We start from the raw sequence: 14,727 nt of genomic DNA, 5'->3' as shown, positions 1-14,727 counted from the left end.
TGATGCTGAGGAATTACAATTGAAACATCTCATCATGTTCCTCAAACTGAGTAGCGTATCACTGAGAAACGTCCTGCTCGAGTCATCCTTGCAATGAAGGTTCAGGTTGAATGACTAGTTCTTCCAATGTTTCGTCATCGGACTCGTGCTCGCATTGAAATGGTAAAATCAATTTCATCGTTAATGTCTTTACAGTGTGTACAATCGCTGAGGACAGGAAGCCTCCTGAGCTGAAGTTCAGACAGGCGCTGTGAGACCAATCACCACAGACTGGGTCATCTGGCCAATCAGAGCAGAGCAGCTCTCGGAAAGGAGGGATTTAGAGAGACTGATTCATCCATCGAGTTGTTTGAGAATCATTGAAAAATGTGGTGATGTGCAATGTATATTATGAGAAAATGAATGTTTTTTGACCTATGATGCATGTAAGCCTGTTGTAGGAGACTCCACAACAACATTAGGAGACTTTAAAATAGCATAATTGGGGCACTTTAAGACTCTTCTTACTTCGGTTATTGTCTTGAATGTTCTATGATCACCGTCTGACTGCATGTTCACTTTGTTGTTCCCTGACTGCACATTTTAATTATTAGTGTCATTTGTCAATATTATGTAAAGTGTCCTTGGGTTCTTGAAAGGCGCTATATAAATAAAACATTATTTTTATTATGTACTTACTGTAGCAATAACAGTAAATTATGCATAATTACATGCAACTAACCCTAACCCTGATTATATAGTAAGGACATAACAAGGGTGCTGTAACAAGGGCACCTTAAAATAAAGTGTAACCTAACAAAGATATACCGTTAGCTTAAACATTTTTACTATTTTAAAGGGGTCATATAATGGTACATGCACTTTTACAAGTTGATTGTACTGAAATGTGTGTTGGCAGTGCCTGTACACAACCATCATAAAATGATGAAAATCCATCCAGTGTTTTTTTTATCTTCTTATACGTTTCCTCCCATCTCAAATCAAGCCGCTCGACCTAGTGATGTCACAAAATCAACGCCCCTCCCACGATGGTTGATTGACAGCAGCGTTTTAACACAGACCCGCCCTCCCGCCCTCCCGCCCTTGTGAGCGAGCTGTCAATCATAGCACGCGCCGACCGGCACGTCATTGTTGATAGCTGGAGCACTGAGTAGAATGGCGTCTAAGCGATTGTGGTGTTCTGTTCTTGGGTGTAATAAGGAACACAGCATCATATTGATGTTCCTAAATCCGTACAGCTGAAGACGCAGTGGCTGAGTTTGTTTTCGAAGGGAATATTCCCCACGATCAACGTCAATGCTTTCATGTTTGAGCGAATCATTTCACACACCAGACTGCTTTACAAACGTGGATCAGTATAAAGCTGGTTATTTGCTAAGAAGCTGCTCCTGAAAAAAGGATTAGTACCAACTATTCGTGTTCCTGCTGCACCTCCAGAAGAAGTGAAGTGAGTGTAACGTTTTACTGACCTTTATATGAATCTTTGCAAATCGCTTACACGCTTCACGATGAATGCGGCTATTTTTACACTCAGGTACCAGGGCTCGAGACTAACGGCGTCCTATCGTCCTGGGGACGATAGAAAATGTGTTTAGGACGAACAGAAATATTCTCCAGGACGCCTACAGGACGAAAGACATTTTTGTATGTCTGTTCATTTATTACTAGCCTATTAGGGTAACTTACTTAGAAAATGCCAAAATTAACCGACCAAGCGCTGACTACAACGGAGCGCGTCTTCTCACTGGCCGAGCCGACTACTCACCCGGAGACTTGTTTTGCGGTACATCTATCACATGGCTTATTTTCACGAGACGATAACTAAATAAAAACTAGTTTTGAATGACAAAAACTATGACGAAAATCTATTGACATTTTCGTCAACAAATAAAAACTAGACAAAAATGTTAGATAGTGACGATTTGGGAAGCGATCCAGTCAGAACTGATGTCCTGCGTTTGTAGTAGATGCGCACCTAGGCTACTGTAACGTGCTGATCTACCCAGCGGCACACGGGTTGACATGCGCTGCATGTCTCATAAAACGTTAAAAAATGTAAACGTCTGGGAGAATGAGCAGAGCAGACATGAAGATCTGAATAAGAGTGACGACGCAAAAAAGAACTATATTCGGTACGGTTTTCTGTGCGCACACACCCGATGCACATAGACACAGCGCGCGAGGACTGAATTGAGCTCTCTTTCGTGTCTGAATGGACAAATACACACAACATTATGTCGAAATGTCCGTTTTGGAGAGTAATCACGTAAACTATGTTGGTTATGTCTTAAACAGTTTTGAGTGTATCGGATGTGCATCAGTGCAATTGGATCCGCATGTGATTGGACATGATCCGATGTCTTAAAGTGACAGTGGGTAATAAACCTAATGCGGTCTGTGTCCTTAATATTGATCAAGCAACAAAAGAAAAAGATAAAAACATTCACTGCTCGTTAATAGCTTTAATAAGGATTCATTATATTTAATTCATACAAATAAATATGTCTGCTGCTTGAAAGAATAAAGAATGATGGTATTTTTGAGATATGTAGTCACCAGTATTTATTTGTTGTTAATCCAACCCAAAACTCAACCAACTCAAAAACGTTTTGAGCTGTATGTATTTTTCTCTTAATTTTCGTATATGTAAAAAAAAAAAGGAAAAAAAAAAAGAAAAAAAAAAAGATTTGTTCTGCATGAATACAAAAAAGCATTTAACTCCTGTTATTTTTTATTAAATCTGTTTTTTACCTGTTTACAGATAACAACTTTGAATGGAGCTAAATAAATATTATAATATCATAAACATTTTAATGGTGTTTTTATTATATGACTAACAACTAACTATAGATGATGATAAAGTACAGAAACAACATGTTTATTTTGGGATGGTTGACATTCACTTTAGGACGGTTCAAATAGTTTTTCAGGACGGTTCCAGGACGGAAGTGAAAAAAGTTAGTCTGGAGCCCTGTCAGGTACATTACGGCATGTTTTCTATGTACAACGTTCTCAATATAATTCATAATCCCACGTTTATAATGAACGACGCGTTATGGTTATTGTGTTACAAACGGTGTACGCGCAGAACAGAGGGGCGGGGTTAGCAAAGCTCATTATCATTTAAAGACACATGCACTTAAAGGTGGTATCAGCAATTTCAGGCCCAAACATAAATGATCACATTCATCTAATATTTCGCTAGCTGCACGCCCCATAAGCATGCTGTCAAAAAAACGCGTCTCTCTAGGTAGCCTAGGCTCTGAGATCTGCACACAAAAACAGCTGTTTTCAGTCTGTTTGGCCAAATAATCAAAACCCAAACAAATAGTGTTCCAACCAATCACCGACAGGGGCGGGTGTTGTGAGGTTTTGCGCTCGTGCACGGCTGCCTATGACGGCTGCACACGAAAACCTCACAACACCCGCCCCTGTCGGTGATTGGTCACTATTTGTTTGGGTTTTGATTATTTGGCCAAACAGACTGAAAACAGCTGTTTTTGTGTGCAGATCTCAGAGCCTAGGCTACCTAGAGAGACGCGTTTTTTTGACAGCATGCTTATGGGGCGTGCAGCTAGCGAAATATTAGATGAATGTGATCATTTATGTTTGGGCCTGAAATCGCTGATACCACCTTTAAACGGCGTGCTGAAAACAGAGCTGTTTTTGACCAGGTAAAATTTGTGTTTTCTTACAATACTAATGATAATTTTTAATTAAAGTATATTACAAACTTTTAATTTAGACCCTTAAGAATCATATTAGCTTTACAAAAATTACATTATATGACCCCTTTAACAGCGAGCACAAAACCTGTTTTGAAGGAGAAATGTTGTGAATTATTAATATTATTTTGCAATTATAATGTGATTGATAACAATATACACCAAACATAGCAGAATGTACTCTGTTATCAATTCACATTTCAAAATTCACACATGAATATTTGAATTTTAACCTTACTGTGACATGGTTGAAGTTAATTAGAACTTCAGCTTTGGGCATAGTACTAGTGACGGTACATATCATTTTTTTTTTCTATCTTTTCTATGTTTCTTTTTTGTCTATCCAAATCATGGGTAATAACTGGCCAATGAAAAACACATCTACCAACAGCACAGCAGCTCCAGACAAACAATGACACTCAACAATGAAAATCAAAACAGTGTTACTCACGTATGAAGCAGAATCAAAGCCCCCTCGCGACTGTTTTCAGGTTTTCCCGCTCAGGTCTCTTTTATTCAGCACTAGAAAGCTTTTCTAATATTAACGCGGGTCCTAAAGCTCTTTCCTGATCATACCCTTCTTTTTCCAGTGATATTCCTCTTAGCTTTTGTAATGTCTCTCAGCCATCTCTCTTTCTACAGTCTTTCTTCAAAACTCCCTCTTGCTCGTTCTCTCTCCTCCCCCATCATGAGTGGACACGCCCCCTACTGCTGATTGGCTCACTCTCCTCCCCCATCATGAGTGGACACGCCCCTTACTGCTGATTGGCTCACTCTCCTCCCCCATCATGAGTGGACACGCCCCCTACTGCTAATTGGCTCACTCTCTCCTCCCCCATTATGAGTGGACACGCCCCCTACTGCTAATTGGCTCACTCTCTCCTCCCCCATTATGAGTGGACACGCTCCTTACTGCCTATTGGCTACAAGTTTATTGTGGTGTCCGATCCACTTTCAACATCATTTCTCAGAAATCGCTTACTGCACCTTTAATAGGTAAGAGGACACAGCATCTATGGTCGGACAAAATTATAGGTCAGGCTACACTAGCACCCCATGCACCACATGACACTGATGATGTCCCATACAAACACTAATGCCTGTGCTTAGAAACAGGACCAACAGTGAGACATCTTGAAAAGGAATGAGCGGCAATATGTGATAAAGATTTGATTTTAGAATATAAGCATGATAATTGATAAGGAGTAAGGTCAGGTGTGTAGAGTGACCCTTAAAGGGCCAGGCGTGCGTTTAATATTCAGGGTGTGGAGCTCAGGGAGGTGAGTGTACATTCAGAGAGTCAGGACCCCGCTGTGACCTCTCTCCATTATTCATCCCTTAGAAAAAAAAAAATAGAAATGGAAACTCAATTCCACCCAGGAGGAGAAAAGCATCCCTTTAACTCCAGTGCATGGCACTCTGACCCTGTATTAGAAAGGCTGCAGAAAACCCAGGAAATGTTGGACGTTACATTTTTAAACCCTCCCCAGGGCTCATTTTAAGGGCCAACAGCACGCCCTACATCCAGAGAGAGGGAGGCAGGACGGTAGATGTGGGAAGGCACTGTGATCTCTCCAGATGTGTTCAGACGTAATGTGTGCTTGACATGAGTGTGTGAACTGTTACAGACTGAACTGTACATTCAACTGAAAATTCAACAGCTTGAGGACACAAATCAAAGGATGCACACTCTACTGGTGAATTTGTGTTTACATTTTCTGAATTGCCCAACTGACTCAATTCAGGTGGGGAACTATCAAGCAGCACCTTCTAGTAAAAAGACAAAAGCAAAAATTAAAGAGGAAATATAAAAAATGGAAAGGGACAAATGAAAGAGTAGAAGTAATGAAAACCCAGGCATTCGTGTGGGAGTCGGAGAAAGACCTCTCCGGTATTTCAAGGCAATTGCAGAACATTCATTTTGGATGCAGATATCAACGTTTCAGGAAACACTGAAGGGGGAAAGAAGCACAACTTACCAGATGTTCTAATCCAGCTTTGATGTTTCCAGTTTCCCTGCAACAGAAGAACAAATTTGTGTCACTGTAAATAACGCAAAGACACCAAGCGTCTCATCACCCTGTGCTCCCACTCACTCCTCCACCTCTTACGTTTCGCCCATAATCGCTGTTTTTAAAGGTGTACTGGTTTTACCCAGTTCCATGAGGGAAAGAGATTTCAAAAGGGCTCTTAGACTTCTTTTAAAATGATGACACAATACAAGTGAAAAGAGTTAGAGTGGAAATCAGAAAAATTACAGCGGTTAAAGACAGCTGGGTCTTCATGGGAATAATGATGCTCACAGATGCTGTGTGGGTGTGTGTTTACATTAAATAACCATTAATTGTGTCTCAATTCATTCATATACATGCTCAAAGTATGGAACAGTAATACTTTGCAGGATTCATGCAGAGCGTGTCGTGGAATCTGTTTACCTTACAAAAAAGGACAAATATTCAATATGGTATTTGAGTTGATAGAAAGGAGTTTAAAGAGAAAATGTTTTTTTTTTGTGTGTGTGTTTTTTATGCATGTTTTTGGCATTAATATGCCTTTACAATGGAAGGACTAAACAGTCAGCTATTTTCAATTAACTAAAAAATTTTCTCATGTCTCAAAAGCTGACAGAAAATACTGGACATATCCTATTTAGTCTGCTGTGTGCTAAAACTCTGCTTTAATGTACATTATCAGTGACTACAGTTTAATTGTCCATCATGTTTGTTTATGCTTTGACAACAGTAACACCATATAATTCACTGACTTGAACTAGCCCATAATTACAAAAAAAATGTTTTATATACAGTTGCAATTTTTCAACCCCATTGCAAATCAGGTTTATTGGCAAAATGTAGGCCTACAGACTTTCAGCTGTTTGCAATGAACAAATCAAACAAAAGTAATTGAAATAGCTCAACACAACAAATGTTTCAAGTGGTTTCCCCAAATTTAACTAAAAATACAACTTTTAATGACTTCTGCAGTTTCAAAATTATTCAACCCCCTGAATAGAATCACTCACAACAGGACAAATCTGCAAAACGGTGTTGTCTCAAGCACACTTGATGCAACTAATCAAGGGCTTCATTAGTTGCACCAGGAGTGCTTGAGCTAGAACACATGAAATGTCTAAACTGGGTAGTTTTATTAAGTGTCATGTTTGACTGCATGTTAGAAATATGGCAAAGTCAAAAGAATGGTCTGCAGCAAGACTTGATGTCAACACGAACTGAGATTTAAGCTGCACAGTGGCATAATAAACGCATGCCAGAACTCCAAGACGTACACAACTACTGACCCAAAAGCATAAGAAAGGTTGGCTCCAATTTGCTCAAAATCATAAAAATAAGCCACAGCAAATTTGGGATTCTGTTCTGTGGAGCGATGAAACAAAACTGGAACCTTTCGGCCCTCTGGATCAGCGGTGTGTCTGGAGGAAGAAGAATGAGGCATATGCTGAAAAGAACACTGTCTAAAGTTAAGCATGTTGGTGCTCAGTGATGCTCTGCGGCTGCTTTGCATCTGGAAACCTGCAGCGTGTGGAAAGCAAGATGGATTTATTGAAGTGTCAAGAAATCCTAGGAGAAAACATTATGCCGTCAGTGAGGAAGCTGAAGCTTGGGCGTCATTGGACCTTCCAACAGGACAATGATCCCAAGCAATCCTCAAATTCCGCCAAGGCTTGGTAGCAGAAGAAGTCCTGGAAGATTATACAGTGGCCATCATCGTCACCTGACTTGAACCCCATTGAAAATCTCTGGTGGGATTTGAAGGCGGCGGTTGCAGCATGCAAACCCAAGATTATTACTGAACTGGAGGCCATTGCTCATGATGAATAGGCTAAGATTCCACAGAAACGCTGCCAGAAGCTGGTGTCTCGTTTGCAGCAGGTCAAAACAGCAAAAGGATGTTCTACTCAGTACTAAAGATGCTTGCCATGAAGGGGTTGAATAATTTTGTGAATGCAGAAGTCATTAAAAGTTGCATATTCAGTTAAATTTGGGGAAACCACTTGAAACATTTGTTGTGTTGAGCTGTTTCAGTTACTTTTGTTTGATTTGTTCATTGCAAACAGCTGAAAGTCTGTACATTTTGCCAATAAACCTGATTTGCAATGGGGATTGAATAATTTCGATTGCAACTGTATGTACATTACTGTTCAAAAGTTAATTAGACTTAATTTTTAAATGTTTTTTTTTAAACGATCTAATTAAAAAATCCTGAAAATAAAAATATTAAGCAGCATAACTGTTTTCAATATTAATAATAATAATAATAAATGAGCACCAAAATCAGCATATTAGAATGATTTCTGAAGGATCATGTGACACTGAACACTGGAGTAATGATGCTGAAAATTCAGCTTTGTCATTACATGAACAAATTGCATTTAAAAAAAAAAAATCAAAATAATAACCATTTATATAAAAAATATTTAATAATATTACCGTTTTTATTGCAATTGTGATGAAAAAAAAATTAGCCTTGGTGAGCAAAAACTTAATGTCATCATAAACTTCTATAGCGGTGAACGGGAGACGACAGCAAATATAATTTTTACATTTCCATTTGCTCCGAGAAAAAAAAAAAAAAAATCTGTGAAAGAGTTTCAACAGACTGAGACTGGAAATTGCAGAGACCCCAAACATAGAGTATTAAGAGGCATGGGGAGTTTTTATAAGTGCACTGTAACAATGACACCATAAAATAAAGTCTAACCCAAAATACTGTTTTTATTTTTTATTTTTTTCTAATGAGAGTAAAATATAAGCAAGCAATAGTATTTATTATTATTATTATTACTTGAAAATGGAAATCTGGCCAGTAAAGGACAGCCTCTACACACCATGTGTGTGTGAGTGTGGTTTGTAAACATGACGTTAACTAGCCTATGGCAGCCCAGAAATGGCTCCAGTGATCAGGGACACAAAACCCCATGTGATATCCACTCTTCCCCCTCTTCCCTCTGATGTCCAAGCACATCTCTCCATCCATCTCTCCTTCTCCAGGAGCGATTCACTGCTTCCTACAGAAACGCTTCCTGATGAGCACAGAAAGGCCAGTGCAAGCTAACAAACATCATCATGTCAAACACAAACAGGTCATTGTTGAGACACACGAGTCAGGGTTTGGGGCACTGGCTAAAAACAAGTTACCGTGGTGACAGAAAGCTGTAACCCTTTAATAAGAACAATTAGCAGAAAACAATTACTCACAAAAGAGACAACATCACTTCTTTTCCTCTTGACACTCCCTTTCCTTTCCCCTCATCACTCTAATTTTGTTTTCTTTTTATAATCACTCATCCAATTTCACAAGTGCTTATTATCTTAGCACCCTCCCCCCCATCTCTATTTTTTTTTTTTTTTTTTTTGTCATTTAGCAGCTTCCCCTGTCTATGGCTAAATGACTGTATTCTTGTAATTGTATCTGTCTCTCTCTGTGGCAAACGTCTGTGCTGAAAAAAAAAAAAAAAAAAACATCCCAATTAAATTATAACCTTCAAACTGAATCACAACACTGCTAAGTGCAGACACAGGAAGACATTATTGGCAAATGAATATACACTTTTATTGAACTGGTACATCTTCACCTTCACCTTATTTTTTTTAATCTTCATCAGTTTTTTTCCCTCTACAGATGTTGTCCATTTCCTGCAGTTCTGCGGGGAGCACAGATCTCCCATCCCTCTCATTCCCTCCCTCTCTCCGGACGCCCTGAACATGCTCGCATCGATTTCTGAATTACAGTGCAATATTAAATAATTAATATACTTGCCATGATCGATGTTTTGCCTTAGCCCAATATTACATTATCAATCAAACTTGGTTTAATGTAATAATATTGAAAATGTGTCAGGGGTTGTTTGGCTGGTTTACAATTTGTGTGCGAGAGAAGCATGTCATGAAGCATTTTATATTGTTTAAATGGACAGTGGTGGAAGATGAAACAAGATCAGTGTTGACCTTGAGCTATAAATCCTACAGATCGGCTTATAATGATCTTAATAAACATAAACCTACTCCAGCCAAAACACTGGCTAGTGCGCAACAGTGGAAGATATATGCACTGGTCAGTTGTATATAATAATATCAAACCAAACCCTGTAGTCAATCATTTTATCCCTTAAAACTAATCTTTGATCACCAAAATAACATATATAAAAGTTTTTTCTTTAAAAAAAAAAAATATATATGTTCATGCCTTAAAATAGCTTGATGGTAACTCGACACCCTTGCCTCAATTAGTATTTGAGGTTCTATGAATATGCAAATGAGCCCCGCCTCCACTCACTCACAGCAGCTCAGAGATCCACTCGTGTTCTGACTGGTTACAAGGTAGTTTGTGACGTCAGAAACACCAGCGATTTCAAAGCGTGTTTTTGAGACTGTCTTTGGTTCACTGCAGTTTTAAGGAGAAAATACTCAGCAATGGTGTCGACTTATGAATTTGCACATGCTTTGTCTTAAAGCATATTAAAAACACCACATAGACATATAAACAACATTAAATGCTTGAGTTTCACCTAAGGACTAAGGGTTTTAGATTTATCCAATTGAGTTTATGGTTACTGTTTTGATAAATGTGTTTTTAGCTTTTCAGAAAATGTGAAACAGACTGAAACGCAAGTCATTATTTGGTGAAAACCCTACGCTTCGTCAAGTAAATACACACAAATAAGTTTTGAAACAGCTAGAGAGCAAGGTTTCAGATGTCTTAGAACATTGTGGACAAATGTTCTGAACTATGAACGATGTGTTCCATTAAGGAGAAAAGGGATACTGGTTTGTACACGCATGACATACAGGAAAAAAACATTCATATGTATTGTGGCCACAAATTAGGAATTTGTTCTCTCATTTTAGTAAATTGTGTGCAAGTTTAGTAAAGTCTAACCCTAACCTAACCCTAACTCTCGTTTTGATCTAACTAAAATAAGGGAACAAATTATTACAACGTGGCCAGGATTTAGTAAAACGAGGGAATTAATTAGTGAAACATGCTAACGTATTAGTTAGTGGTGGGACCAAATTGGTAATTTGTGGCCAATATATGTATACAATACTTTTGACACAAGGGTAAGCAAATATTTTGGGTGACAAATTATTATTATCCAAATTTGAATTGGACAGGAACTGCAGTGCACTTCCTACACTTCACCTTTAAAATTGTAAAGCGACTAAAATAAAAGGGAAAGAGAGAGAACCAAAAAAAAAAAACACAAAGAGAGCTAATAAAGAGGAAATCGGTCAATGAACGAGTAGTCAGCATGAAGGACGGGGAAAAAAAAGTTCCCTCTGCATGGCTTCCCGTAAAGAAGTCATTATTTATCTCGACTTAATTAAGTAAAAGAGGACAAACAAGTCAAAGTGTTAACAGAGCTTGATGCAATGCCAGCCATTTGCTTACAGGTCAATAGTGCCAAATAGGAAACGTCTGACCAATCTGTCAAATTCAAGAGGCCCTGACTGACATCTCTCTGAGTGTGTGTTCATTCCCAACTGCATCGTATCCATGTGTTATTATCCTTTTCGTCTGAAAGCCCCTGTTCTCCATCTCTCTCTGTCCATCATCTTGTCTTTGCACAGGCATGACAGAATTAATTAAAGTGCCCCTATTATGCTTTTACGAATATTCCCAATCATGCAGTGTGTAATACAGCTATCCGTGAATGTACATGATCTGCACGATCGAAAGTCGAAAGTGCACGATAAATAAAGTTATTGTCTCTCAAAAGAAAGAATCGACTCTGAACCGCCTAAACGAGTCGTCAGTAATTCGAATCGTAATTCGAACAAAATCGCCTTAAATGCTGTAATTGGTGCTGCGTATATGTCGAGAAGACACTGTTTGCTCTGCTGCAAAAGCAAATTCTCTATGTAAACACTTCCAAAGGATGAAGAGTCAGTGGTTAAAATTACCAGCAGTAACCTTTTGACGATTGTTTTTCAAATCTACATGAGGACTAAATTGGATTTACAAATCCATTTCCTTATCCATTAAAGATGGGTCAGCTCCCAGTTTATTTGGACCAACTTGCTCCTCAAAATCCCAACCTGTAAGTATGACTTGTTTTTTTTTTTTTAAATGGTAAAATCGACGTCATCATTACTGTCTTTACAGTGTGTACAAACGCTGAGCTTTAAGAAGCCTCTGGAGCTGAACTTCAGTTATGGTAATGAGCGTTTCTTTTCCGTCAGGCACTGTAGACCAATCACAACAGACTGGGCCATCTGACCAATCATAGCAGAGCAGACCAATCACAACAGACTGGGCCATCTGACCAATCATAGCAGAGCAGACCAATCACAACAGACTGGGCCATCTGACCAATCATAGCAGAGCAGACCAATCAAAACAGACTGGGCCATCTGACCAATCATAGCAGAGCAGACCAATCAAAACAGACTGGGCCATCTGACCAATCATAGCAGATCAGACCAATCACAACAGACTGGGCCATCTGACCAATCAGAGCAGAGCAGACCAATCACAACAGACTGGGCCATCTGACCAATCAGAGGAGACCAGACCAATCACAACAGACTGGGCCATCTGACCAATCAGAGCAGAGAAGACCAATCGAGCAGACCAATCACAACAGACTGGGCCATCTGCCCAATCAGAGGAGACCAGACCAATCACAACAGACTGGGCCATCTGACCAATCAGAGCAGAGCAGACCAATCACAACAGACTGGGCCATCTGACCAATCAGAGGAGACCAGACCAATCACAACAGACTGGGCCATCTGACCAATCAGAGCAGAGCAGACCAATCACAACAGACTGGGCCATCTGACCAATCAGAGCAGAGCAGACCAATCGAGCAGACCAATCACAACAGACTGGGCCATCTGACCAATCAGAGCAGAGCAGCTCTCGGAAAGGAGGGATTTTGAGAGACTGATTCATTCAGCGAGTCGTTTGAGAATCATTGAAAAATGTGGTGATGTGCAATGTATAAACCTTTTTTGACCTTTGATGCATGTAAACCTGTTGTAGGAGACCTCCAAAACAATTTTTTTCTGTATTCAGAAAATCTTCCTGTATTTTGAAAAGTCGGTGAAAAGCAGAGTTCAAGCTTTTAGCCCAGCGCTCAACACAGATGCATTAATGTACAGCTTTAGTAGGCAGTGGTTTTGTTCTGGCCCACTTTAACCCTGCCAGTGTCTTACAGGTGTCTACAGACAGGTCAAAGCGTATCCTAAGGAGGGCACCATATCATTTTTGCAGGGGCATTTCAACCGAAGGTGAACCCTGGAAAGCGGCTATTTTGCACAGGGCACCGATTCGATCAGCGGTGGCCCGGGTCAAGATGATACGCGTGATGAGCTTTAAATGTGATCTACATTGGCCCAAAAAAAGTAGTTATAAACTGGGCTGTTTTTCAGATAGAGTTTTTAACCAGATACAGTCAAGGTGATTTTTAGTCGATTTATAAAGTTCACAAAGGTGTCCTGGCAAACACAAGTGTTGCTCATTGCATGAACTATGGACATGTTATAAAAATGCCTTTATTTAATTTTTTGTTATATAATATGGATGTAGATTTTCAGATATATGTCAGTAAAATTCACTCCAAATACCATGTAAATCTCATCTTAACACATTTATTGAATGGTTATGCTCTTATTAATCTGGACTTCACATCTGAACATCAACATTTGCCATAATAATTTCATCTGAACTGTTTTAAGTCAAGTTAAGTCACATTTATTTAGCACTTTTCACAATACACATTGTTTCAAAGCAGCTTTACAGTATATCATGTTAATGTTTAAAATATCTTTATATCTTCATGGCTTAGTAGTTTAGTTTACATTTTTGCAACAATATTAACAATCAAGCAGCCAAGATTTGCTATATAGTGTGTACTGTATGTTTGTACAACTTTTAATATATCACTGGGCAATAATATAGTTCACATTTATTTTCAATGATATATAAACAATCAAGTAGAAGAGATTTGCTATACATAGCGCTTAACGTGAGCGTACTATATGTATCTGGGTAAGGTTGGATATACTTGTAGTTTCAACTTGTTATTAATTATACATTTGGTTAATTTCAGTTATAAATTTGTAATCTGGTGAAATTGACAGTTATGAAACCTGTGAGATTTTGTTCAATTTACAACAATTTGGTTAAGTGACCATCTTAATTATTTAATTAATTACCAATAAATAATATTTTATGGTCAAATTATTTTATTTTTTTGTCAATAGCGATAGATGAATGTGTTCTCTTTTGTGTAAATTAAGAGCTTTTTTAAGTTTGTTAATGTGGATTTAATTTAGATTCTTGTGGTAAAAATCTGGGTATTTTAATTGCATGGTATTTTCAAAGGGCAAACAGCTGCGAAACTGAGCATTTTAGTCCAGAAAATGGTGATGTATTATGGATGTCTGACTTTTTTTAAACCAAAAAAAAAAAAAAAAAAAAAAAAGAAATTCAAAAACATTTTAATATTTTACAAAAATGACCCCTTAAGGTTCTCATTTAAAAAGAGAAGACAGACTGAGAAAGAGAGCAATATGAAGAAAAGTTCAAGATCAAGCAAGTCACATTATGCATCATCAAATGTGTCAGTGAGTGCTCATATGTTGTCCAATGCCTGATTAAAAAAAACTATGGTGGGTTTATTAAAGGAGATGATGATAATGGAGAGATGCATCCTTCATCCATATGATCCACTCATCAATGTCTCTCTGGCTTCCTGTGTGGCAGGGAAATGACAGGAGAGCCGAGGAGAGCGTGGCAGAGTGATAGACTTGGCTGTGCAATAAAATGGAGGACAAGGAGGTTGATTGTCATCTCCATATCACGTACTTAGCAGCGGCACTGAATTGAAATTGAAATTGTGTTCCTGAGTGTATAGCACTGCTGGCCCTTTTGATTTCTCTGTTAAACTGTTCAGAGAGGAGGGGCAGGCACACACACACACACACACACACACACACACACACACACAAGTATGCTGGTAAGGCTGCCGCCATCA

At 38.7% G+C, this 14,727-nt stretch overlaps 1 protein-coding gene across 2 annotated transcripts in view; it reads right to left on the bottom strand.

The window, feature by feature from the left end:
* The window catches only part of rsrc1 (arginine/serine-rich coiled-coil 1), a 153,283-nt gene that overhangs the window by 65,897 nt on the left and 72,659 nt on the right, over positions 1–14,727 (bottom strand). For both annotated transcript variants that reach the window (XM_081371025.1, XM_081371026.1), the window contains exon 5: positions 5,705–5,741. In XM_081371025.1, the coding sequence (XP_081227151.1) occupies positions 5,705–5,741 (37 nt within the window). The remainder of the gene's footprint in view (positions 1–5,704; positions 5,742–14,727) is intronic.

This window comes from Scardinius erythrophthalmus, assembly GCF_964197995.2.
Source record: "Scardinius erythrophthalmus genome assembly, chromosome: 7".
NCBI lineage: Eukaryota > Metazoa > Chordata > Actinopteri > Cypriniformes > Leuciscidae > Scardinius > Scardinius erythrophthalmus.
This window is presented reverse-complemented; position numbering and strand designations above follow the sequence as displayed.